Genomic DNA, 26,569 nt, shown 5'->3' on the forward strand with positions numbered 1-26,569 from the left:
ACGAATTTATCATTAGCCATATAATGTTAGAAAATATAGTAAGCTATAAGTTATAAAGAGATGTATAGAATGTGCAACGTAATGACAGAAGAGAGTTGGATGGTGTTAGGGATATTAAGATTATAGCCACTCTTAGCCTACGCCAAGGGCAAATACTGCCCTCTTTAAAGCTATTCTCCACAACTAACTAGGTGTAAGTTATTAATTACTCCAGGACAGGACAATAGACAGATCTAATTAATTAGCGTCACCATTGTGTCAACCCCACAATACCCCCCAAAGGGAGAATAGAAGTTACCCCCTATTTCTACAACATTTTAAAAGCCCTACATAAATATGTAGATCGCTATATGAAAACATAAATCTATCCATCTTGCCAAACTATTCACAATTTTTTTTTTTTTCTATCATGAAAATCATCCACTTAACAAAAATTTCCACTGTTCGATCAGTCTGTTTACTAAGATCTCTTCCTTATATAATATAACGATCCTGATATAAACACTGATGAAATAAAATCCTGATGAAAAACACTTGTGGGAGTGAGAAGGCAAAAAAGGAGGTAAAACTTTTTAATGTCAGTAACTCCCTTATAATCAATACGAATACAAATAAAGGTGAGTACAATAAAAAAAAAAAAAATAATAATAATCCAACCTTTAAATTAATATTTAATATTTAAAAAATATTAAATGGATTAGTGAAATTGTCGGAAGAGGTTAGCTCACAAAATGGAAATGGGCTTGATGGTTTCATTAAAAATCTCTTCGACTAAAAAAAAAAAAACAAGACCAAATAGTATTTTATAGTACCATATGAAAGAAAATAATTCTAAGTAAATTAAATATGAAGTTAGCTATTAAGAAAGGGTAGGGTCTGATGCGATTGTGGTGGCGCCGGTCGAAGAAATAGAAGTACAGGATATGATTTATAGAACTAAATCAGTATAAGTTGGGTGGTAGCGTATATTTTGCTCTTCTATAACCCCGTTCTCTGTGTCACACCCTAAAAGCAGGGCTTACAAACTGAAGCTGCAGCAAGCATCCTCCACAGCAGTGAGCAATAACTCAACTTGACCCCGCTGACATGGTTTTCTTTAAGCCTTACTACTAGTATGTACCAAACTTACTGAAGGGGTCCCTTATATATATATCAATACCAATCTCGCCCTACCTCTCAACAGATTTGTAAACTGCATTTTATCAAAATTTACCACTATACACTTCCATTTTTACTTCTACCTAAGCGAGAATTCTGTAAAGATGTCAAAAATTAAGAACCTTCGACCTGAAGTATCTAATTACTTTTCAAATAATGAACTATTTATTAATAGATCGGATTTTTTCCTTAAGTTCTTGCAAATCATAGTTAAACTCTTATATTAGAAGATGAATTATCATTCTTGACTTTTGAAATATTGCAAATAATTTGTAAATAAATTATCAATCTATCTACTTAATAGGTTTTTTCGATTTTCTCTGGAGAAAAATCTTTTACAATTTCTTTAAAAATCGATCAAAAAAACGAAACAAAAAAAGAAACACATTTACTTTTACCAAATTGTTTATGGGATTCTCTGGGAACTATTAAGTTTAATTACCGCTCTAAAGGGACTCTTACTGTTACAATTTACTGTTCCACTGTCTAAATAATATTAAGATAAATTAAAAGCAGCGTTGAAATTTTTAAGTGCGAGAATAATCGATAAAAAAAAGGTGTAATTCTGATTACACATTAAAGTTTTTCGAAATTTCTTCAAAAAAAAAAAATCTTAAAAGATTTTGACAAAAACTTAAAATTCTAACAGCTATTAATCATTTTTTAATGAAAAAAAAGTATCCAAAAAAAGTGATGGAATATTATTAGAAAATGAATATTTAAATTCTCGTCAATAGATTGACACTGTAAACAGACTATCTCTAAGCATCTTAGATCAATGTTCCACAAATTACAGCTCAGGCATTTTACAAATGCCACTCAATTAGCCAGTAACCATCACTATTCATTAAAGCAACATTATATGTTTCACAAGTTTTTTACCATCAAGTAATCATCAGAAACAACTACAAGATTGAACATCTACCTCTTGATTTGCAAGGAAATTTATTAAATTTCTTTTCCCACTCATGTAAGCAAATATTAATATAACTGATTTCGCAGAAAAATAAATCAACTATGGTAAACACAGAGAAAAAGTGTAGCCAGCAAAGCATCTAAACTAGTGAAGCAGCACCAATGAGAAACTCTGATGTAATTTTCTTAGTTAGATTGCTAACTTACGATAGTATGGGTGAACACAATAATCTAGTTAAACAGTTATGCTAGCTCAGAACAGTTCTTGTGGGCTTGAAGGTTATATTATTCTCAATGTATTGAAACATAAGTGTTATTACTTCAAGACCAAATTCACATTCAACACAATAGAAACAATTACAATAGTGGTTTTAAATTGTCCGGTCATATACATAAATGCAGAATGGTTAGCAATGGAATAAAAAATAGTTATAATGGGTTAAAACGTCTATCACTATCTAGGACAGTTTCTTCCGATTCGCCGTCAACTGGTTTGCCTCGGAAGAGGTATAATCTCAAAGGCATGCGTGGGAAATTATGAGTTCGGAGATATTGGCAAAAGGCTGCTTCTCGGGGAGGGAATATAAGGTTTTTTTAAGCTCAGGTTCACTGCTTTCATGCACAGAAACAGAAACATACTAGAAAGAAGAAATAAAAATAGCCTGATTCCAGAAAACAAAATAAAAGTACTCGTTCCTCAAAGATAAATTGTGAAAAGCAAAAGAAACAAGTGATATGAAGAGCAAAGATTTAGGGCTGATTTTGCTGAGGCAAAATGAAAAAAATATATATACATACAAAAAAAAAGAAAACTTTTTTTTACATGATATAATGCCATAATATATCAAACTAGTGTCACACGTGCGGTTTCAACATGTGACGTTCTTGTCTTAGTGACCAACAGCAACCACGCCCTCCTTTCATAAATTTCTAATTTTTTATATAAACTGACGAAATTCAGCTAATATATCTAGTTTTCCTACATAATTAGTGCTGAATAATGGTATAATGGTTACCTTTGCACGTTTATCCTCTTTAACAATAAAATATTAACCATGAGAGTTATTTAAGCTCTGCTACGCATATTTCTTCCAAAAGCTCATCTTAACCAACCTTTATCCTTTAATATACTTCCTCTAAATAAGACCAAAATTTGCTCCTCAATAATGGCAATAAACTATTACTAGTAATAATCAGTTTTCTCAGAATAAACAAGATTATAATCATCACTAAATTTTAAAGTTTTTTTTCTTGCTGCTCATTCAGTTTCTTTAAAGTATTCTACCAGATACTATCAGGCGTACCAACCAGGAAGGACAGTATCTGATAGTGTTACATCGTTGATAGGATAGGACATCTTATTAATTTTCTGGTGCTGTAGAAAAGTCTGCTTCAAGAATAATTGGCGTCAAAAGCGTAGTATCTTTTTTCAAAATTGCAAACATCTTTTTATAAACATTATTTAAAAACAAACGATTACTAAAAAGAAACTTAGGTAAATTTAGTTAGGAACAATTCAACTTAAGAGTGAGGATTAAGAGAAAAACAGATCTCACTTTTGTCACGTGATTCATCCCACGTTAATCAAACCGTCTTTGATTTATTCAAAAATACATTAAACCGGATAAAAAAAAAATCAATTAAAAAATTAAACTGAAAAATTAGTAAAAAACAGAAGTCCTCACTTACTTTATAAATTTCCTCCATGGCTTTAAGAACTTCTCTGCAGAAACAACGTGGAAAGTATCGTTTACCAGCTTAGGTCGCGACTTCCCATTTAACAAAGAAGGCAAAAGATCCTTTTGTGCTTGAGCTTGCTGTCTGTGCAAATCCAAAGCTTCCTGGCCATGAGCTGCCTTTCGCTGAAATAATAAAATTCTATAAGTAAGATGCAATATTTGCTGTCTTTTTATAATAATATTTTTATGATTGAACAAAAATATTTTTGTTCAATATAATGTATTTTTATTGAGCTACGTTTATACCAAACAAACTAGAGCCCAGAACAAGAACACTATTAGGTCGCTCTCAAACTTTGTTTAATTACATTTAATAAATAAATCTTTCATTATGTATTTGTATAATTACTATCTTAATGAGATTGTTCCTAGAATATTTGTACAAAATACTTTAGTCAACATTATCTCTTTAATTCTTCCCGAAAAACCCGGGATTCAATTCAGCTACTAGCTCTTAGATTTTCCCCCTCCAGGAGCTTCTTACAGCTTACTGCCTCGAGATGGACAGTGTTTCTGTAACGAAAGGACATTGTTTGAAGACCGGTCAAGCACTGAAAAAAAGCTCCGGGCACCAATGATCTTAGATGTTTATGCGCCTTAAAATAAGAATATAATTACACTCATTAACAATTACCAGTTTGAAGTAGTAATTACATTCAACACTGTGCGGACATTGGACAGCTCCAGGACAGAAGAAAGGTGAGGATAAACCACAATAGGTGTGACACCTCGGCAAGCCTAGCAAAACTGGTTTCACAGACAAAGCTACCGTTGTGATTACAAGAAATGGTAAACAATGCTAGTGTCGTAATTTTTTCGAGATATCCCGGCTCAACAAATTATATTTCACCTTCAACGTGTTTTAAAAAATTCTATTCCTTATCTTAAGAGGAGAATACATGCAATATAATGACAGGGCCTATCAAGGGTATGATTAAGTTGGTCTACAATACTCTTTTATTCTGCAGAACTACATGGAGTCCTCAAGAAACAATTGTGTCATGAATACTGGATGCATGAAAAAAGGCAAATATTTCACGAAATAAGTACTTCCCCAAGATATAATGCGTACGCGTACATGTACGTAGATAGAGCAAGAAAGAAGAGAGATCAATTTATACAAATTCCTTTAAATTTTTTTTTACCTCGCACATTTCACAAGGCTGTGAGTCGCTAGAATATTCCGTGCAGTCTGGGAAATACCATTTTAACTTGGACCATATATGTTCAGAAACCAGCCTTCTTGCCGATACTTCATGAATTAAATTACCTGAAAAATTATAGAAGAAAGTGAACTTTCCCACATAGTTTTGTAATTTATACTTAATAACGTAATAGGATAAATTTTTAACAGTGAGAATGAACATTTCTGTACGGTCTTACCAAATTACTTAGGATTGTGATAATGATAAGTTTAGAAACAAAAACGGTGCCGATCTTTGTAGCACTGAGAATTCAATCGCTCTACAATAATTCATAATTCAATTTAAAACTGCAAAGACGATGTATTTACCATGTACACATTTGATATCTTCATTAAATTCCTCGTCATAATCTTCATCATCAGATTTTATTCCTCTTGCATCATCGCCATTTTCACCCGAATCTTTAGCATCATTTTCATTCCTCTTTCGTTTTAATGCCAAATTTCCATTATCTAATGATTTATTATTGTTTGTTGTAGAACTAACACAAACTGATGGGACAGAGTCACTAACGAAACCTGTATTTACATCGTTAATTACAGAGTTTGTACTAGAATATAAACTTTTAATCAACTTGCCAGCTCGTTTAAAGTCATTTAACATTTCTGGACAAATTGTATTAGTGCTAAGTGATTCTGACCATTTGTTTTTTATTTCTGCGATAATATTTTCGACAGAATTAAGAACAGCTAGTATGGTAAACGATGCAGATGATGGTAAACTAGCGTCGGATGTCAGAGGCGCGATTGAATCAACCGAACTGTCAGGTATATGAGGAGTTGTCTGTAAGTCTTGATCTTCCACTTTTACACAGTAACCATTTGCTACATCGTTAGTAGCGTGTGGAAAGGCTTCGTTTTCAAATCCATGTGAATTTAATTCAACGTCGTCACAAATTTCTTGCGCTGTAATTCTATCTGCTCCCGCATCACCAGAACCAAGGCTCTCTTCGTGATCAAGATGTTTTAACAATGCCTTACGACGCCAGACTTTTAAAGATCTTTTACCTACCCAGAAGCAACGTCCTTCTCTGAAATGAAATTACATAAAAAGATAAGTGACAAGAATGCTATGAAAGTAAAAGTTAACCATAATTTTGGAGAATGTAGTTAACAAGCATTTTTGTACTAAATATGCAATGGAAAGAAATATTAACCAATAAATGAGGTTCAAAACTTGTAGGAGGAAATGTAATAAGTACAAGTCTATTGATGTAATAAATTAGGACTTATTATTTTAACTCATTTCGCTCGAAATGCGAAACAACCATCAGGAAAACTTTTTGTAAACAATCGAATGCTATTATATTATATATACAATAAGATCTTTACGCAACTACTACTACTGAAATATAATAGACTTCGCCTTCTTTGAAGTTGACTAATGACTGAGGACACTATGTGCTACACTGACAGTGGAACTATTTATTTGAATTAATTCTTAGAACATTCACTAAATGAGACAGAAATTTCTTCATTAGCTAACTGTAATGAATTCATGACAACAAAACTAATAATTTTGCAGAAAAACGATGATAAAACGTAAATGACTTTTGAGAAGAGAAGAAGAAATTTCCCGAACTAATCTCAATATTACTAAACTCTACTTTCCATTAATATTGATTATTATTTAATTTTTAGATTATTATAGTCATTAAGTATTTTTGACATTTAGACAAGATAATCTAGATAAGTTCCTTTTCCCATTAGCACATACATAGATTGGATTGCTAACAAGTAAAGTCTTATAAAACTAAATAAATACTTACAGATCTTCTTTTTGTTTCAGAAGATTGGTGATATCTTTATGATCTTCAGTTATTCGTAAACGTAATCTAACTGATTTACATTTCCTAATGACACAATCTTTACACAATGCCATGTAACTTTGTAATCTAGGACCACCTCCATATTTTTCATAAAGAACTGTGGCCTACAGTAAATTTAAATAATTTATATAAGACTATGTTAAGTAAATATAATTAGTTCAGTTTCTATATTTAATTACATTTTACTCACCGCTTTGCTACTAATGTATTTGGCGTTAGGCACTTGATCAGGATGCAGTTTACCATGAGGACACAAAAGTTTTCTGTTATCTATGTTATCTACATATAACATCGCATTTGAAAGCCAATGTAACAACCAAGGAGTTGCTATTACATCCCAATCTTGATCTTCTTGATTGTTTACTGGTAATATTTTTAATATTGCGGCAATTTCTTCTCTATGAGCTTTTCCATTTACTCTTTTGACTTTCTAAAACAAATAAGGCGAAAAAAATTGTTGCATAATAAATAACTAAGTGATTTAATTACTTTTGTCAAGGAAGATGATAAAAAATATTAGGAATACTGGATACTGATTGGTGAACTCTTAGAAAAGTAAGTAAAGCAGAGTTTGTATTTAGAACATTTTCTTTGCATTAAAGCTGGTATCTCATTGACAAAACGCCACAGAACTTTAAACAATAAGTATGGCTCTAAATAACTTTGATTTACCAAGAACATTTAAATTCTTAAAGAACTCAATATACAAGATTTTCGCACACACATGACCAAATTATTTTTAAAAAAACTTCTTTTTCATCAAGGTAAACCCATTTCTTAAAAAGGATGTTACCCAGACTGCATCAGGATCTTTAATTTTTATTAGTATTTATAATCAGTATGTGTAACGCTCCAAGAGAGAATGTTGGTTTTAGTTTGCAAATGATATAAATGGTCTTGTCTCTTTTTTTTTTTGGATAAGATTTTATAAATCTTAGGATATTGAAATAACGAAATTTCTCCGTCCGTGTTTTGCATTTTTTTCTCGAGATTTAAGTTAGAAGAGCCCAAGCCGTATTCAATTAAGAAATTAGTATTTCCGTTATGAAGGAATTTTTAACTAAGCTGTTATTTCGTATAATTTAAAAATATATCCTTTTTGTTTATTTTTAAATTATAATAAAATTCTAAAATGAGTTTTGTTATTTCAAGAACCCAACAAAATAGAAAGTTTCCTAATGAATTTCACGTGAGACAATTTGTTTAAATATATTGCTCTTTTATTTTACCTTTTGTTCCTTTGTTTCAGCTAAAAGTGCATCAAAAGCATCGTTTGCTTTTTTCACTTGTTCGCGCAAATGTGGCTGCAGATCACTTTCTTCAAATGAATATTGATTTTCTTGATCCGAAGCCGCTGTGTAGACTAACATGTATGCATTGCTTGAAGCTAAATACCCTTTAGCAAGACGTGGTTGTTTTACTTTTTTAACACCATCTACAAGTAATTTTTAAGCCAATTAAACTATACTACTTTTGGAGGCGATGAAATAAATTAGTTTAAATACTAAGAGGGTATAGCGAATAACAGATAAATAGGTACCTTCATTTTCATCAATAGATCCTAACATTAATTTCTTCCCTTCCATTTTTTCAACATTTTCATCATTAAATTTATACCAAGTGCCCGTGGTTTGATCACAAATGTGAGCTGATTTAAACAAAAAGAAAAGAAAAGAAATCAGGATGTTAACAGCAATAAAATTATTAATATGTTTACAATTCTAACTTAAAGCACATTTTGAATTTTAAATCCAAAATGCAAACTCTAACCCAAGATTTTGTATCAGTACAAAAAAAACATATTGCAGGCAAAATTCACTTTGAAACAATCTTCAAAGTTTTATTAGAGAAGGTTACCTCGAATATTCAGTTAAATCTTCACTATTTTAAAGATACTTTATGAGCCATTTTCTGTAAGAGCTAATATTCTACCCACTAATATTCTAGCGGACTGTTTATCCAGTCCTACTGACTCTGAAGACCAAATTTGTCTACCCACTTGCCCTCTTTCTCTGCAAGAGGACACTTCACCAATAGAATGATCGGCCTTCAGAGCATGGCAAATGTTTTTTATGTTGGAAACGAATGAATGGTAGTCATCAAAAAAATCCACAGCCTTGATAATAGGGAAAAAATTGTGTTTTTAAACGTTACGCTTTTCCGTGCGCTTTTTGACGATTAACCCTTATACAACTATCCTGCCGAACAGTTTTAAATAGCTTGTAAACTTTTACAAATGCTAAAAATAATTTGTAAGGAAGATGAAAATAAAACGAAATCAGTTTAGAGTGTTCGTTAAATTGACACGGGAGAATATTGTTGGGCTAGAGAAATCAAGAGGACCGAAAAATGTAACGGGGGAAGATGTAAAACGAGGAAGGGTTTAGAGTGCCCGGTAATATTCTCAGACAGTCAAAAAGAAGTTGAATTTTGGTAAAGTAATTAAAACACTGAACAATAATTACAGAAGGCAGGAGTAAGAGCTTAAGAGCTACTGAAAATAAAGCTATAAAGCTAAAAGACAATGCGAGCCGCGTCAAGAGCAATTTGAAGATTTTGAGGGCATAAAAATTGCTGAAAATTGAAAGAATATTCAAAATGCATTACACGTTATTGTGATGTGTCAACAAACTAATAAAAACAAAATTTTATTATAGCAACGCCACATTTGAGCACGGCCCAGACATTTTCACCTTGTTTTAGTAGACGGAACCTAACCAATTATTTATTTTTTTAAATAATATTTCCAAGGATGGTATATGAAATTTTGTTCTTATTATGAAAAAAATTGAAAACTGTTCTAATTAATATAAATTAACTTATATTTACCAATATAATGACCAGAATATGCACTTGGACCCTTATGTATGAGGACCGCAGTTAAATTGTACATTAAAGGTTTCCGTTCATTTTGAGAATCATCCAAATAAATACTCATATCTAATGTGTCAGGAAACTGTATAGAAGTATTTAATTTCTTTTTATGCCCTTTTTGCCTTAAAAAAAAAAATAATAATAATGAGGTTATTTTATTAACAAATATTTAAGCAGATAAGCTTAAAAATGAATAAGTTGAAAAGCAATTTACCTATCATAAATAAATCTCATTAACTGAAGATTTAGTACTATTGGAAGTTTATGCAAACTAATAAATCTTGTCGCTTCTTGTTTTTCCATACATACATTACAGCTGTACATATTTACACCTTCCAATTTCTCTTCTTTTAAGAATTCTTTAATACTTTCATGAAGTGTTTTATGTCCTTTAACATTTAATTCAAGTTCGCAAAATAACGAAGGACTGACAGATTCTTTATGGCATTTGGAACACCTAAATATAAAATAAGCAAATATAAAACATGAACGTGATATCAAAATTCATTAAAAAGCAAAGAAATATTGCTTAAATTACCTAGTAATATAAGAATATTCGCCACGAAAATTATTAATGAGATTTTGAACAGAGGGATTCGATTGTTGTTTCAAGGAATCTTCCAAAAGTGATATAAACAACTGAGAAAACTCCTGAAAATCAAAATTTAAATGGGAAATAAAAGGCAGACTTACAAGTAATTCCCTTAAAATGTAGTTGAGCGAGTAAGGCGCTCCAGTATCTTTGATAAATAAACCTGAACAATATCACTTACTTGAGCATCCTGTTGAGTTGAAGGCTCCAACCGTAAAGCTTTTATAAACGCCAAAGGATCAATTGATTTTTGCTTACTGAACTGCATTAAAGCAAACAACAACTGCAAATGGCCTACAACTGTTGTTGGAGAATTTATAGTTGAATTGCCATTTTGCATTTCAGTAATTTCACCAGCATCTTCAAAGGGATTCCAAGAAAATATTGCCTGTCTAATTAAAATATAATTATTAATTTTGCTTGCCAAAGAGAGCATTTGAAGCAATTTGCAAAGGATGAAAGCGCGAGTAAGGAGATGCATATCATAGGCAGACAACTTAGACCGGAGCGACAGGCCTCCACTGTAGTCTCCAGATTATAACCAGAGTACTATCTTCACACGGATCATTTTCCTTACTGTGTCACGTATCATACTGTGAGCCACAGATCTTTGCCGAAAGATTTGGCGCATAGAGAAAGAAGAGCTTACAAAACCTACACCCAACCATAGTGTGGAGACTTTACATTTCTCATGTAGCACACTTTTGTAAGACACCTAGGCCCACTCATAAAAGCACATATCCAAGTCAAGACATTACTGAAAAAACCACTGATCAAAACTTATAAAAATATAAAAATTTCTTAAGTAAACGAATAAGCATACACTAAATTCTTCTCACTTAAAAATACAGCAAAGACATGAGACTAATATGACTTTGAACAAGTTTAGCAAACCGATGAAGAACTCTAGTTCATCACTTTTGATAACTATACATTACATTCGACCCCATTTTGAACGCATTTCTTAAAATAAAATTGTCTTTCTGAATAAACTCTTACAACGTTTTCCCAAATCTGGGCCCAACAAGTGGCTGAATCGTAATAGTGCAAAAAAATGGACTTTTTCTCTTTTGAGTCCATTAAAAAAAAAATGGTTTTACTCATCACAACATTCTAATGCAAAATAAAACATTTCTGTGGTATCATACTTTTAAATAATATTAAAATAGAGTACATATTACAATATTAGAATCGGTCAGCAATGTTAATTCTTTACTGTTTTATACTTATATTTCTAAAAAAAATCAGTAAGAGATTAATTAGAAAACTGTTATATCAACAAAAAAAATTGTTCATCAGCTCACCTAAAGGCTAAATTATGAAACCACAGCTGCAATAAGCTATTTACATAACATGTGGCTCCTAAATTTTTTAAACCTACAAATGTGTTAGGTTTTCTTATTTCCAGATCACAATCTTCTTCTTCACTTTCATCTGAAGGTTCTGCAAGCCAACGTGCTTCCCCTAACCCAAAAAGGCAATATGGATTGCCTCGACAATTTCTCCTGAAACATAATATGAAATGTAATTAAACAAGAAACGGCAAATTTTTAGTCAAGTGAAATAAAGGAGTCCCAAATAAAATCCATTTTATTATTGCACTTCTACCAAGTGCTACTTCATATCAGTTTCACTTTTTAGCAACCCCGTGAAAGGCTTCTAGGAGCCTCCACGGACTGCTTACTGTCCGATGGACAAGTGTCTGTAGGGAAGAAAAATACTATACATTACTGAAGAGAACTTGGACCTCAAGTTAAAGCGCATAAAAAAAAATCGATGAACTTTCTTGATTAAGAAGCCTCTTAATGCTTTCTTTACTATTCATTTATAGTTTATTTCACTCTCAGCGACATTTTTATAATTTTTAAGTGCAATGTTATAACAGTAACAATGTTTCCCGCCTTACATTAGGACGCAATGCTCCTTTAATTGCCCTTCCAAAAAAACTATTATAATTGTTTTTCGTTTATTCATATTTTACTGGAAGTAAAAAACTAACTAAATCATTTGAAAACTATTTATGTTTGTAGTTGGTGTTAAAGTGATACCTTTAGACAATGAAAAAATATATATATATTCTATTAGTGCAAAATATCTGACATAGGATATCTGAAGCCCAAATAAATATGATTTAAGATTTGAGCGATTTCAGAGAAAATAACTTACAAACGGGCTACATTCTAAATAACTGCAATAATAAAATAAATAAATATACAGCTTTGTAATATCTACTCAAACGGACAGTTTACTTTCGTAATCTTTAATTCCTGAATTCTTTAAAATTTTAAATCATACGCGATAATATTGTTAATTAACGTTTATGGAAAGCAAGTATTAACATTACTCCCAACTATTAAAAAAAAAGAATTTTATGAATTCAAAAATTAAGTAAAATACCTGCAAGTTCCCGCCTTACACTTTTGAACATTTAATCTGTAAGAAGATTTAATATTCTCATCATTAATCTGGTTAAGATCGACATCAACACTGTCGCACCAAGCCCAAGCAGCTTTATCTAAGTGAACTTTCTTTGTTGGAGGCATTTCGCATTATAAAAATTTACTTAAAACATGCTCAAACATATTTTACAGAAGTTTTTTGAGGCACCAACTTTAATTAGCAAAAGGATTACAGCCAATACTCATCGCCCTTAGTTTGATAATGATTACAGATGCAGATGCAGACTGTTGTACTATAAACGTTACCGACTAATCCTTCTATGTAACCTGCCAGACAATACCTAACCTTAACCTTCTGTAGTAAAGGAAGTAAAATCGATTATGAATGCTGTGGATTGTAGTTGTACTGAATTAGTACTTTCTGCTGTATAATGTAGAACGCTATAAGACGATGAAGATAAATTGGAAATGTCATATAGTAGTTGTAGATGTTAAACTTATATAATTTTTGGTGAGTGAATTAGTGGGTAGTTACAGAGAATTACTAACTCTCTCATATTCTAACTTCAGTTCAGCTTGCTATTCTTAGGATGATTTAATTTTTTGAGATTATGAATAAAATTATAGGTATGTTAAAACAAAGTAATTTATTGTTAAAACATAATAATTTGATTGAGTCAAGAAGTGTGTTCTTTTTTAGATCCATCAAACCTCATTTTAGAATTTTTGGAGGTAGCAATCCATTGTATTCTATACTCTAGAAAGTTGTACCCAGACGGTATTTTCACTTTGCAAAAGAAGTATGGAGTGCCAATTCATGTAGGTTGCATTATAAACTTTCGTAAATACTCTCAAGTAATAACAGTTTTGATAAAATTTTAATTTGTAGGTGTCAATGTATCCAGATTTAAATAACTACATATTTGAGTCCTTAAATGCTGTCAAATACGTACTTTTAAAAAATGAATTAAAACAAATGGACATATGTTTTTACAACAGACTAGCAAAGCCTATAGAGCGATTCATTTTTAAAATTAGCAGCTTGCAGCAAAATATTAAAAACATGTAAGAAATACAATCCTAAGTCGTAATCATTATAATTATAGCTTCTTTTTTATATTTAATAATATTCCAGTGAAAATCACGATCCATATTTATTAAAATTAAAGGAGATGTTCCGGTCATTTTGTTTGAAACTTGGCAGTAATAACTCCTACATGACTCCTCTACCAGAAGGAGCGAATTTTAAAATAGCGATACATACCAATGAAAAGGCCTCTACGTCCTTAAGTGAAGACCCACAGTTTCAGGTATGTGTTAAATAATTAAGTAAAAAATATATACAATTTTCCTAAGAAGTAGTGTTCCTTGTATTTTTCACTAGAGATTATTCTGTTGTTCCCAACGGGCACAAGGGACAGATTGAGGCTGATTCGGAGTGAATAAACAAAAAACTTGTTGGGGGCAAAGGTGAATTAATTTCCATCACTGCATTTATAGATTTATGTCTAAAACATTTTTCTGATAAACATTGCCGTCATTATGTATTAAAACTGTCCGGTAGGACAGTTGTATAAGGGTTGATCATCAAAAACTGCACGAAAAAGCGTAACGTTGAAAAACACCCAACTTTGACAATTTTTTTCTCTTTTTCTACTAAAGATAAAATTCCCAAATTTTCTTTAAAATAAGGGGCAAACCCTCCTTTATAACTGTAATTTTTTTGCAAAACCCAGATTTAATAGGTTTCGAGAAAAAAAGTTGCCGAAAATGAGCAAAAACGGCTTTTTCAAAAAATGTTCTTGTTCTTGTTCTTCTTGTTCTTCTTCTTGTTACCTTTTTTGTAAACAACGTAGCGCCTAAACGCGTGAACCGATTTTCATGAATGAGGTGTCATTCGATTCGGAATTTTATGTAGATGTGCCTTTTGGGTGTCTCAACGCTGTACATCGAATGGGAGAGGAGTTAGCCCCCTTTATGTAAGGACCCCTCCAAAATTATTATTACTAATTACTCTGTAAATCTTGGCCCGATTTTGATAAAATTTGGAAGGATGATAGGGTTAGGGCTCCCCTACGTAACATTAAAGCGGCGATCTGCTCTTACAATTATTAAGGGAAAGTGTAGCAATCGTTTCAAATTATCGACACGTAAACCAGTTTTCATGAACGAAGTGTCATTCGAATCGAAATTTTGTATAGATTTGCACTTTAAAAGTCTCGACGCTGTGCCTCGTAAGGAGGGGAGTTCGCCCCACCCAAGTAAGGCCCTTTCTAAAACTATTATTACCAATATTTCCATAACGCTTAGTCCGATTTTGATAAAATTCAGCTCGAATAAGTGGTTAAAGCTCCTCTACGTGGCTGTGAAGTGATATCATGCTCTTGCACCTACTAAGAGGAAGTACTGCAATCGTTAAAATTATCAATGAGTGAACCTACTTAAATCAATGAATTGTCGTTCGATTAAAAAATCTTTGCCTCTTTGCCTTTTAGGGAGAAGTACTTCAATCGCAGTTTATTTTTCTTACTCCTCTTAAATGAAAGTACTGAAATCACAGTTTAATTTTTCTATTTACGTACAAATACCTTCCTATGTTATTCAAAACGCTTTTTCAAAAAATTGTTATTGAGGATGGTTTGGGAGACCGCAACTATAATCATTCTTTAAAAAGATCTCTCCAGTGGTAGTTACGGTTCCGACTTAACACCTTATCAAGTTATAATGATAGAATTGCTTATTCCAAATTTGAAACAAATCAAATCTGTAAAGCAGATATGTAACTTTGCAAAATATACAAAAAGGAAAATCTATCCAAAAGGTACAAAAATCTCCTTAACAAAAACTTACAGTTTAAAATGTTAAGTATAAGGGTTGATTAAACGCCAAAAGGTACACAAATCAGCGAGTACCCAAAATTTCATTAATACTTCATTAATATTTAAGTAATTTTACTGCATTAATTTTCATTAATATTTTTTAGAATTTATTAGATGTCACAGACCCTTATGCTGGCCACTTCATTTATAATAGTAAAAGTAAAGTAAAGTAAAGATAAACGAATCATGAATGGCTTGTAAAAGTAAAGTAATCGCCTATTTTTTTCAGGCGGGGCTTAACGTCCAACTACCATTTACTAGGTGTCGCGGACGGAGGCGACTAGCAAACATACTTTACTATAAATTTCTTTTATTAACCATTAAATAAAATCCAAGGCCTAAGACCGGGAATCGAACCCAGTACCACAATACATATTAGCTTCGCAGGTCTCGCCTCTAACCGCTCGGCTACCGTGGCGCCTACTTCATTTATAATATTTTTTTGTTATATTTATGATAAATCACATATACGTACATGCATGTTAAAGTAGAAAAAGGCAAAGTTTGAGTCGGCTACTGTTTAAATTTGAATAAGGACTTAAAATAATATTTCAGTCTAGAATTCGTCTTAAGAAGTCTTTGCGAGCACAAATAACGCATAGGTAATATCTAGTAAATTATTCAACAATAATTATTCATTTCTCAATTGTAATTTAATGTGGTTCCTCTAATTTTACTTATAGTAGGTAAAATACTGGAATAATTAGCTGTCATAAAAATGTGTATTTCTTATTGTATATTCCAAATATATAACACTGTGGGAAGAATACCTAGATTGAGAATGTAATTGAAGAAAACTATATTATTTGCGATAAAGCCAGATAATTATTACCTATTATTATAAACGTTTGACTACTACATAAAATAACAATTACTTTAATCAAATAATGAACTTAAACCGACGATTTTTATTTAAAAATAAAAATAAAAATAAATAAATAAAATAAACAAAATCATTGATGAATGTTGGTGTAAGCATTTTTTAAAAAAAGTTTTTGAATTTTTTAGCTTCATATTTTTTTTATAAAGTTTTTCTTTTTAATCTGTGTTTAATAGTTTGTTGATTAGATATTAAAGTCAATCTAAGTTAAATGGTGTTCTATTTGAACAAATATTTTGTAGATGAAAATGGCCAGCATAAGGGTCTGTGACATCTAATAAATTCTAAAAAATATTAATGAAAATTAATGCAGTAAAATTACTTAAATATTAATGAAGTATTAATGAAATTTTGGGTACTCGCTGATTTGTGTACCTTTTGGCGTTTAATCAACCCTTATACTTAACATTTTAAACTGTAAGTTTTTGTTAAGGAGATCAACTGAATATAATTATAAAAAGGCGATTGCATGGGTTTCTAACGAGAGAAATTCAAGTACCTTGCAAGGAAATTGCTACCGTCATTTTGGTTTTAGTAAGGTAAAGATTTGCTACTGAAAAAAAAAACGCCTAGACATCATTTCGCTTAGGAAACCTGAGACTGACGTTGCTTTATGCCTGAAGTATTTGGTAGTTTTACGATTCCTGTTCTAATTTTACGTATAATGGTTCCAAATTCAAATCTTTTGTAATGAATCGTTGTAATATGAGACAAATAAAGACGGTCATAGCAATTCACCTTTGAAGAAGTATTCATTCTACTGATCAGAAAAAAAAATGCGAATTCTGGTACGGTAAACATTTTATCCCGATTTCTTAGTTCCCACATAATAATTTCCTTTCAACATATCCTAACGCAGCTAATGTCTCATTAGAACAATCCGATTGTCTGATCCCAAAGAAAAGAAGTCTTTACACCCAAATTCTGCAATATCTACCATTATAGTTCTTTGTGCCCTTCACTGACTGCACATTTTAAAAATAATGTACAAAATATATGTTTGGAATTTGGAAAAGCCTTCCAATGCCGTATGTGCTATATGTAGGAGTGAGAGTATTATTGTTCAGGTTAAGTGAAAATTGAGGAGTAGTAAAAGTCTTTTCGATTTAATTTTGAATTTTTTGAATTGATTCCTTTCAATTTTCTAAAAAATTATTTGTTTTTGGGAAATACAGGGTGGTTGTTTTATAATTTTTAAAGTTTATTAAACTTTTGTATTGTATTTATTTTCATTTTCTTTTATAACACACTCCTTGCTTATAAGGCATAATGTTCTTGAAAGCAATAAATATAATAATAATAATTAAACTTTTGTGCCGATACCTTTTATCCTACACGTTTAAAGGGATTTTTATCTTTAAAATATAAGAATTAAATGCTAAATACTACGATTCAATGGCTTAGCGGATTTAGAGATTTATTCTAATCAGCAGTCTATTTCGAAAAAGTCAAATTCATTTTTTGTTTATCGACGGTTGCGTGCATTCAACCACCTTCAAAGTGGTCTCTTGCAAAATGGTGCAAACAATTCACACTATTGTCCCCGGATTCTAACAGTCTAAATATAAGTTTTGTGATTTCGCACTGCCTACCAGTTTTTCATGAAGATTGACGAACACGCAAAATCTGTCAGTGACAAAAAAAAAAGAAGATTACCATCCTGATAAGATTTCTGATGTTTTGAGGAAGTGCGTTAGCAATCAAATGATTTGTCTTAATAATAAAATGTATCTGTAATAACAATTATTTGTTATTGATTTCAGAAATTCCCTTGGATAGAAGCCGAAAAAATAGATATTGACATAGATAATGCAACATTAATTCCGTTAAGAACAATAGAACATGATTTGTTTAATATTCACATTTATTCCGAAGAATCAGAAACAAAATAACGTAAAATGATCATGTTAAATTGATTAGCTGCTTGAAATTCATATGGTTAGTGAGCCAAATCATCACCTATATAAAGTATGTTCACCTGTGAAGGTCCTTGGTTTCTAGTTCCTGGTTACCAGTTGTTTGCTCAATATAATTTAAAGGAAATTTTTATGTAGTTAAAAAATATTATATTTCAGTAATGAGTAGTTTTAATAGTGCAAGATTAAAATCAGATATAAAAGCTGACAAAATAGCAAGGTAAATTGTTTAGAATTTTTTTCATAAACTTAATACGATAGAAAAATGCGTTTTTTTGAATCACGGTAATTTGATATCAATCGTTATTGAAAGTAATAGTTCAATTTTGATAGTCTTTGGTTGATTTCGTTTGTAGTAATTTTTATTAAATAAAAAGTTTAAATTTGTTTGTTGCTTTTATCAATTATAATTTACTTTAATAGAGATGCTCTTCGAGATGATAACAAAAAATTAGAAGCTGAACAAAAAAAACTTGAAAAAGAATTGAACCGTTTGTCAAAAGAAGACCCTAGCAGTAGGTTTATTTTTTGTAAGTTAGCACATTTTTAGACATTCTACCTAGTTAGTTTTAACATTGTACAGTTTTTTAAATGCATGTACAGATTTATTAATAAACAATGTTATTTGTGTTTCAATAATTAGGTGTTCCCTAGAAATTTACCAGTTAGTATAAATATTTTGTCCATTTGTTGGCATATTGAGAACATTTGTAAATATTATTAATTGTATTTCCTAGTAGTTAGCTTCTTTTTTTTTCTTTACACCTCTGTAGATTTGTTCATTTACATACAAAATTAGCTAGACATCATGTTTTTGTATTTTACTCTGTTTTCTTTTTGTAATTGTTGGAAAATACTTTTTTGAATTTTCATTGTTTAAAACGTTAGACCTTTAATTAGCTGATAATTTATCAAAAGTTCACTGAGATAATTTTAGAAAATATTGCACTGTATTTATAGAATCGGATAGAAGTTTTTTTTTTTCTGTTATTTTTCTTCCGTTTCAACCCAAAGCCAACTCTACAGCCTAGATCATGTTCTGAAAAAAAGCCAGTAGCTTTCCTACCAAATATTGAATTGATAAGTTGAAGGACAAATTTTGGTTTAGTGGATAGTCATTCTTCAGCTTGAAACTTTGTTTATTGTACGCCGAAATTAATTATAATTTTATCAAAATAATATGAGTTTAAACATTGAAACTCTACTATTTCACAAGCTTTTATAAATTAATAAAAATTTCTAAGATTAAAAAACTAAGTGGATTAAACCAAAGATAGAAAAATGTACTGTACAAAAACTATGTTTAAAACAAAGAATACAAAAAACAAAAAATCGCGAAAATTTTAATTAGCTAATACATTCCTTAATGGGGGGTCCAGCGCTTTGTACTCCTTTTTACTAATTAGATATTTCAATCTGCCCTAGGCACTGCACAATGCACTAATATTTTTATTTATTCAACAAAGATAACAAATGTTTAATCATTATACAGATGAGAAAGTGCAACATTTGGAATGTGAAGCTTATCAGAAATATTTACAACAACTAAAAGAGAAAGAAACTTTAAAGAAACAAGTTGCAACATTAAAGGAAAGATTGAGAATCCTAATAGGTAAATACATTAATAAATAAAAAGTAATTTTTGTTTTATTTTTTTTTTAAATGAAGTAATTTTTTTTTCGTTCATTTAGAAGCAAAAACGGATATTACAGAAATGAATGTGGAAGCACTGTCACAAGTATGTTAAATCATTTGCTCGTTAATTTTATATGTTTTACGTAGTTCTAAAGAATATTATAGTTCGTTTCTAGAATATTATTATCAAGAAAGGAAAGTAGTGCATTGTCGGTCCAAGCCCCTATAAATGTGGCTTCTTTAGTATAACAAAGTTTTCGAGTAGATTTATTTGTAATGATGAACAAGAGTTTGCACCACAACCTAATTTTTCAAGGTCCAAGTGCAGTGTTGATAGGGTCTTTGTTACAGACTGTTGTGATGCCAATGTATATGTTATCAGACTGGCTCAAACGCATGGACGGACCAGACTTAGGGAGAAAAAGATTAGCCAACATCTTCAGGAACCCTGGTTGGTATCCCAGCCTAAGATTATTTAACACTCATACCAAACAAATACCTACAGATGTAGTTGTGTGAACAACTATTTAGGTTAAACCCAGGGCATACCATAACTTACCACCTTACTCACTACATAATTTGCAGACGCTACGTTTTATGAAAAAACACTGAACAGTTTAGTGTACCACAATAGATCTTTAAAACCCAGTAGATTTTTCTATTCTAGCTATTCTCTATTTCTCCAATTCGTCAGCGAGAATTAAACGATCCCTGAAGAATTTATTGATTTTCTACCCCAAACGGGGATGGATTATAAGATTGATTCAAATTGCAAACTGTTTCCGTTTGTCTTCCGATAAGGAGCCACAGATCGGATGGGTGTTACAAAAGTCGAAAGGTCACGCTCATCAGATTATCCACTACTTATATAACTAGTCAGCAAAGAAGTAGCCCTTATCTTACTGTCTTAAATAGCTCTTACCGTTTCTGCGCTCCTATAATTTATTTTACTCGCAAGCATATATCTTTTTCTTTTTTAATTTTAATAGGCAGAAATAATTCGGACAGTAAAACAATTAGAAAGAAGAAAAGTTGATGCACAAAGTAAACTTCATGAGGCAGAAAATAGTTTGAATTCTACGGCAAAGGTATTTTTTTTTTTACTATATTAAAAGCAATAAAGTACATTTATACAAGAGTTTAATATTACTTTAAATATTAAATAGCATTATCTAACAACATTTACATCAGTTTTACAGACAAATTATTTTTATGTTTTATTACATCTACCAGACTGAAGCACAATAAAATCAGTTTTATTTAATTTGTTTATTTTGGTTTTCTGAATTTATTTTTATTAAAATGTTCTTACAAGATTGACTTTTTTGGCTTTTATAATGAAATTTTTATTTTTTATAATAGAAATATTTCATTTTTAGGATATCCATGTCTTAAAATTCATCCTTAATAATTATCTATCCACTTGTAGGAAGTAGCAAAACTGCAAGATGCACTAAAAATGTATCAAACCGAATTTGAACTACGTGACAGGAAAAGGGGAACAACACGTCTGCAACGTTAGTCAATTAAATTGAGTAATCATTTTTAATTAGAAATCGAAGATAATTAAATTCTGTTGCATAATTTTTGAATTTAGTTTTTAATAATAGATTGACCAGAGAAAGTATATTCAATAGTGTGAGCTCAAAATTAAAAATTTAATTTTTGTAATTACCAAACAAAATATTACCTATACTTCCTTTACTATGGATTAATAAATATATTTTTATGTCTCTTGTTTTCATGAGTTTTTTTTTATTTTAAGTAAATTTCTGATTGAAGAAGAGTAATCTGCAATCTGCTTCTTAGAAAACTAGATAGTCTGTCATTCTAGGAATGTGTACACAATGAAAGTATCTAAATCATTGGAACATACAAACCGCTCTCTTTCTCAGTTTTAGTCTATCTCTTGCTGGTCTCATTTCTTCTCATTGTCGCACTCAGTGCCTTCGCCCCCTGGGATGTCCTCAAATGTCCGTCTCGATCTCCCTCGACACGCTTCAAATCGCTAAAGCCTAGTGATCTAAACTCTTGCCACTATACCTTTCTATTCTTAGCCCCGAGTTTTACCGCATCCACTAATGCTTAGCCAGATAGATACGAAACTGATTAAGAATAACTTCATAGTATTGAAGACCATATTTGACTAAAATTCACTTCACTAAACATACTTCTTATAAGTTCCATATGATTTGTTTCAAACTTAGTATATATTTATATAGCCCACAAACTGTTCTATAGCTGTTGATGTTGTAATTATGCTTATCTTTTGAATTTTCAATGGCAATATCCGCATTTAGGGCCCTTGAGTCCGAATTTTTTTTTTTTTTTTTTTTTACAAATTATTCTGCGGATGCGATTATGTATACACAACTTAAATAAGAAAAATAGATCGTTCAAATCACTTTATTGCCACCTAATTTTGGGAACAATTCAGCTAATCTTTTGTAACAAATACATTAATTTTGATACTGTTATCTTAATACTTACACAGTTTCAAATAAAGACAAGTAGGAACACAATTATTAAAGTTTATTTCTAGCACTGTTTTGTTAGAAAATTATAAGACCTTAATTAAAATAATTATTTCAAACAATCGACTCCAAAAAAAATACAATGAATTCATATAAATAGTTATATTCATAAATAATTGAAAATTTATTTACAATTTCATGGTAATTTAGACAATATTGATTTTTTCGTACAAACAATTATGAATCTTTTATACAAAAATATATGTAGCATTCATCAATAAGGCTCAGCAATCTACTTTTCAAGTGGAAAGTCCACGGTGTTTTCTTTTAATTCTGGCATAAGGACCAATATCCGGATCAGTTACAAAATCATAAAGTACTGATACCCAAGAATTATGCTGCGGTAAATTGTCATAATACTCACTGGCTATCCTTTTAACCTGAAAAAATACAATTAAATAAAAACATTTATTTGAAAATAAGATCCTTAATCAAGGTAATAAATTAGCTTATTCTGGACAGTTTCGAATGTTCATTCACCTTTTTCACATTTGACTCATCAGATTCGTATAGAGAATTGACTTTCAATTACTAAGCTTCCGACTAACTGTCTGTGACTGACTGATTAATAGAGGTGATGTGTGAAACTCCTAGAGTTCAGCGTATCCATTCATTAACACTCACAAGCAGTGTAAGTTTACCCGACTACAATCTATGAACTCACTCTGACACTTAGGAGGGTTGCAATAAATCTTTTAGTCGCAGTAAATTTGCAGCCAAACTCCCTAAACCAATATTAACTTCCAAAATTAGGAGCTTCTTTCTCTACTCAAATCTTCTGAATAAGCAGATGCTACGACAGAAAGAGGTTTGAAGCGGAATGTCTACTTTGGATGTCAATTGGAGATGCCCCGAGGGGAGTGGACAGCTTTCTAGACAGAGATTTATGCTACTTTCTCGATAAAATTGCAAACTCGCAATTCCCCAGAGTAAGGGGTGGCATCATTTCGAAATATCAGTCTGTGCTGAAGGCGCTGAATTCTGTGTTTTTAGTTCGACTGGTGTTAGAATGTTCTAGGAGACTGGAAAAGGTAGGTGCTAGTAAAGATATTATAAAAGATAAAACACAATTAAATGATAATTTAAAGTAAGAGATAAGATTGATTAGATGAGTAGAAATGAGAATAGAGATTAATACATTTAAATGACAATCAATGGACTTCACTGTAATAACGAATGAATAAAGATAATTAAAAGGTAGGAAGATTTTGTGGAAAAGATTGTGACTAACGAATCAGCAGCGCTAAAATAGAGCGGTGTACTTAATTTCTTGCTGACACATCTCATTTAAAATCAATGCAGGACAGCCCTACATTTCCTCTTGCTAGAAAGTGAACTTTTCCTAAATTGTTTCTACGTGAATGATGGCAGAGTTTACAAACGGAAAGAGATTTAATCAGTAAAACTACAAGAGAATGTGGAATGCATTCCCACTCAAAGAACCAGCATAGGCTTATAATTAAAAAAATATACTGTGATGTGATACTTACTTCTGGCAATTTGGAGCCGGGCACCGCAGGGAAATCATGATGTTCATTATGGTAACCAACATTGAATGTAATTAAATTAAGACAACCATAATATGAATATGTCTCAAAACCCTTTCTAAACATGTAATGTTCGGAAATAAAATGACCAGCCACTGGATGGAGTCCCATTGCCATCAATGATCCACCGAACATGTAAAATATTATTTTAGGGCCTATATACCAAAAATTTTTCGTTACAAAAATATTATAAATCAGACTTTAAAGTAAAATAAAAGACTAAAACAATGAAACTAACCACATAAATACCAAACCAAGACATCAAAAGATAGTTGTATAACTGTATTTATAAGTTCAAGTACAGTGGGAGGTTTAGGATACGTGAATAAGGGTCTAAATGCATAAAACAATGGTTGAAATAGCAGCCATATAAATTTTCCAAAAGTTGTACAAAATAATTTTGCTTCTAAATACGTTGGTATATCAGTGTCAAGCTTTTCGTCACCCTGATACTAAAAACAAATTCATTAAAAAAATAAAATCAGTTACATAATGACACTCATTTGAACTTTCTAAAATTAAATTCTAATAATGTTCAAATTGTATACAAACATTCTAAAACAAATTCTGAGGAAGGACTAATAAGACAAAATGATCACACACTTTTTTGTATTAAGTAATTTAAAAAATGTATTTTATAAGCATTCAATTTCAAAAAACCCCTAAGAAATGCTGCTAGAGAAGGAAACCACCATTAAAAAATGAGTAATTACAAAATCGCTCATTGAAAATTATTTTTAGACTATGACACATATTTTTCGCAAAACCATCTAGTCACAAATCCAACAAGCACATTGTCAAATATTGTTTAATTTTTAAATAATGTGCAATTTATAGTCACTCGAAAAGTGACTCCAAGCTAATTTTTTTTTTTTTTTTTTTTTTTTTTTATAGTCACTCGAAAAGTGACTCCAAGCTAATTATATTTATATATATATATATATTTTTTTTTTTTTTTTTTTTTTTTTTTTTTTTTTTTTTTTTTTTTATATCGACAGCCAAAGTTTCTTTCCTTTACTACCTGCTAAAATCGATCTGCTTTTTCATTATGTTTAAGCTCAGTTCATCTCCATTTACTGTATTCAAGGGCTTAGGCTAGTAGCAAAGCCAAAAGAAGCAGTTGTGTTCTTTGGTATCGCAATAAATGCCTTCTAAGCCAAACGGTTGTGACTACCTACCGGTTATTGTATTTTAAAAATGTAAATAAAATGTAATTACTTTTTGGAGATGCTACAAGAAGCATCTCAATTGCCAATTAATTTGCAGTACTGACTTAAATTTAATAAGAGGATGGAGTAATTAAATGGATAGAAAAAGCTCTTAGAACTGAGAAAGATAGAACTTTTTGAATTAAGCAAGATCATACAGCACATATTTTCAGTTAAAAATGTATATGTATTCATTCTTAAGGAACACTTTCCCAAGAACCCTACATCAGTGAACCTCAGGTACCTGAAAAATTTGCTGTAAATGGTATTATAATTTTCGTAGCTTTATATATATTCTGTTCACGTAAACAAATAAAAATTGTATACATAACAAAATTAAGCAATTATTCAATGACACTATTGCATCATGTACAGATAGATGTTAGATAAACCACAAAAAAGATCTAATCAAATACCTTGTGATGTTCTAGGTGATAAGACTTGAATGTTACAGAAAATGGCAGGCCAATCGGTAAATTAGCAAACATTCCCAACATTTTATTGGCCATTGGTCTTGCATGTCCAAATGCTAAGTTATGTGCTATTTCATGTATCGCTTAAAAAAGAAGAAAGTAAATTACCTTAAACATACAGTACACTATTGCAAGATTTAAAACAGGATTATTTGCTCACCCAACATTAATGAATGATTAATGACACCTCCAAAGCAATAGGCTGTAATAATTATAAGAGGCCAAGACTGATCGATCAAAATGTACATCATCAAAAACTGGGTTAATACCATACCAATAACTATCCATTTTAATTTTGGATCAAAACCAAATAATTTCTTAATTTGTGGATATTTTGCTGAAAATGCATACTCATTATAAAATTTTAAATTATACACAAGAATAAAAGTTATAAGTAGGACAAACCCAAAATTTCCTTCCTTCTTGAAGCATGAGGTTCTTCAGTGTAAACCCACTCAAAATCAGTTCTCGAAACATGAGCTCCCATTTTGAGCAATTCTTTTAAGTCGGAGAAATTAATTAACTGCCTAGTTTGATTACGACCGGCAAATTGAACACATATTGCCACTCCCTTCGTTACGTGCAGTAACGAAGCTACAAAGGATGGAAAGATTAGATAATCTTCCCCTCTGTAAACAACAAAACATGGAATCAGCTGATTGACATTGTTTCAAACATTGTGAATTATTGCTTGTAAATTTAGTTTTAAAAAACGTTACTTTAATCACTCTATTAACAGCATTTAATTTTAATGTTTAATACTTGTAACTGACTACCTGGAATAAAT

At 31.0% G+C, this 26,569-nt stretch overlaps 3 protein-coding genes across 12 annotated transcripts in view; 1 reads left to right on the top strand and 2 right to left on the bottom strand.

Moving 5' to 3' along the window:
* Window positions 1–13,026, bottom strand: part of LOC141457234 (ubiquitin carboxyl-terminal hydrolase 48-like) — a 189,355-nt gene extending 176,329 nt beyond the window's left edge. Inside the window, exons 1-13 of one of the 2 annotated variants that reach the window (XM_074133918.1) lie at window positions 12,709–13,026; window positions 11,616–11,816; window positions 10,493–10,703; window positions 10,258–10,370; window positions 9,934–10,176; window positions 9,675–9,841; window positions 8,386–8,493; window positions 8,075–8,280; window positions 7,036–7,275; window positions 6,786–6,949; window positions 5,326–6,047; window positions 4,958–5,082; window positions 3,763–3,935 (exon numbers count right to left, since the gene is read on the bottom strand). In XM_074133918.1, the coding sequence (XP_073990019.1) occupies window positions 3,763–3,935; window positions 4,958–5,082; window positions 5,326–6,047; window positions 6,786–6,949; window positions 7,036–7,275; window positions 8,075–8,280; window positions 8,386–8,493; window positions 9,675–9,841; window positions 9,934–10,176; window positions 10,258–10,370; window positions 10,493–10,703; window positions 11,616–11,816; window positions 12,709–12,854 (2,819 nt within the window). In that variant the 5' untranslated portion in view covers window positions 12,855–13,026. The remainder of the gene's footprint in view (window positions 1–3,762; window positions 3,936–4,957; window positions 5,083–5,325; window positions 6,048–6,785; window positions 6,950–7,035; window positions 7,276–8,074; window positions 8,281–8,385; window positions 8,494–9,674; window positions 9,842–9,933; window positions 10,177–10,257; window positions 10,371–10,492; window positions 10,704–11,615; window positions 11,817–12,708) is intronic. The other variant, XM_074133919.1, reaches the window with a different exon arrangement.
* A 71-nt stretch (window positions 13,027–13,097) lies between these two features.
* LOC141457249 (mitotic spindle assembly checkpoint protein MAD2B-like) lies at window positions 13,098–21,760 on the top strand. Of its 9 annotated transcripts, none has more exons than XR_012460279.1 (7): window positions 13,098–13,337; window positions 13,411–13,529; window positions 13,600–13,775; window positions 13,846–14,020; window positions 18,233–18,407; window positions 18,809–18,900; window positions 19,878–19,997. XR_012460279.1 is itself a non-coding variant. In XM_074133957.1 (6 exons), exons 1-5 carry the CDS (start codon window positions 13,322–13,324, stop codon window positions 18,359–18,361), a joined length of 615 nt encoding a protein of 204 aa, XP_073990058.1. In that variant the 5' UTR covers window positions 13,098–13,321; the 3' UTR covers window positions 18,362–18,407; window positions 19,878–19,997. The 9 variants fall into 9 exon arrangements, 5 of the variants coding, with proteins under 5 accessions (XP_073990058.1, XP_073990057.1, XP_073990061.1 ...); XR_012460281.1 differs by lacking the exons at window positions 13,098–13,337; window positions 13,411–13,529; window positions 13,600–13,775; window positions 13,846–14,020 and adding exons at window positions 20,077–20,123; window positions 20,372–20,471; window positions 21,010–21,108; window positions 21,450–21,760 and having other exon boundaries at window positions 18,243–18,605; window positions 18,809–18,915; XR_012460280.1 differs by lacking the exons at window positions 13,098–13,337; window positions 13,411–13,529; window positions 13,600–13,775; window positions 13,846–14,020 and adding exons at window positions 20,077–20,123; window positions 20,372–20,471; window positions 21,010–21,108; window positions 21,400–21,540 and having other exon boundaries at window positions 18,243–18,605; window positions 18,809–18,915.
* A 652-nt stretch (window positions 21,761–22,412) lies between these two features.
* Window positions 22,413–26,425, bottom strand: ifc (delta4-sphingolipid-FADS-like protein ifc). Its single transcript, XM_074133953.1, has 6 exons — window positions 26,188–26,425; window positions 25,943–26,119; window positions 25,726–25,865; window positions 24,340–24,553; window positions 24,045–24,256; window positions 22,413–22,934 (listed from the first exon to the last, which is right to left on the bottom strand). The coding sequence occupies exons 1-6, from the start codon at window positions 26,267–26,269 to the stop codon at window positions 22,794–22,796; spliced, it is 966 nt and encodes a 321-aa protein (XP_073990054.1). The 5' UTR covers window positions 26,270–26,425; the 3' UTR covers window positions 22,413–22,793.
* Between the last annotated feature and the right edge of the window lie 144 nt (window positions 26,426–26,569).

This window comes from Rhodnius prolixus, unplaced genomic scaffold (assembly GCF_049639745.1).
Source record: "Rhodnius prolixus isolate KJV_2025 unplaced genomic scaffold, Rpr scaffold_10, whole genome shotgun sequence".
In the NCBI taxonomy this organism is placed as follows: domain Eukaryota; kingdom Metazoa; phylum Arthropoda; class Insecta; order Hemiptera; family Reduviidae; genus Rhodnius; species Rhodnius prolixus.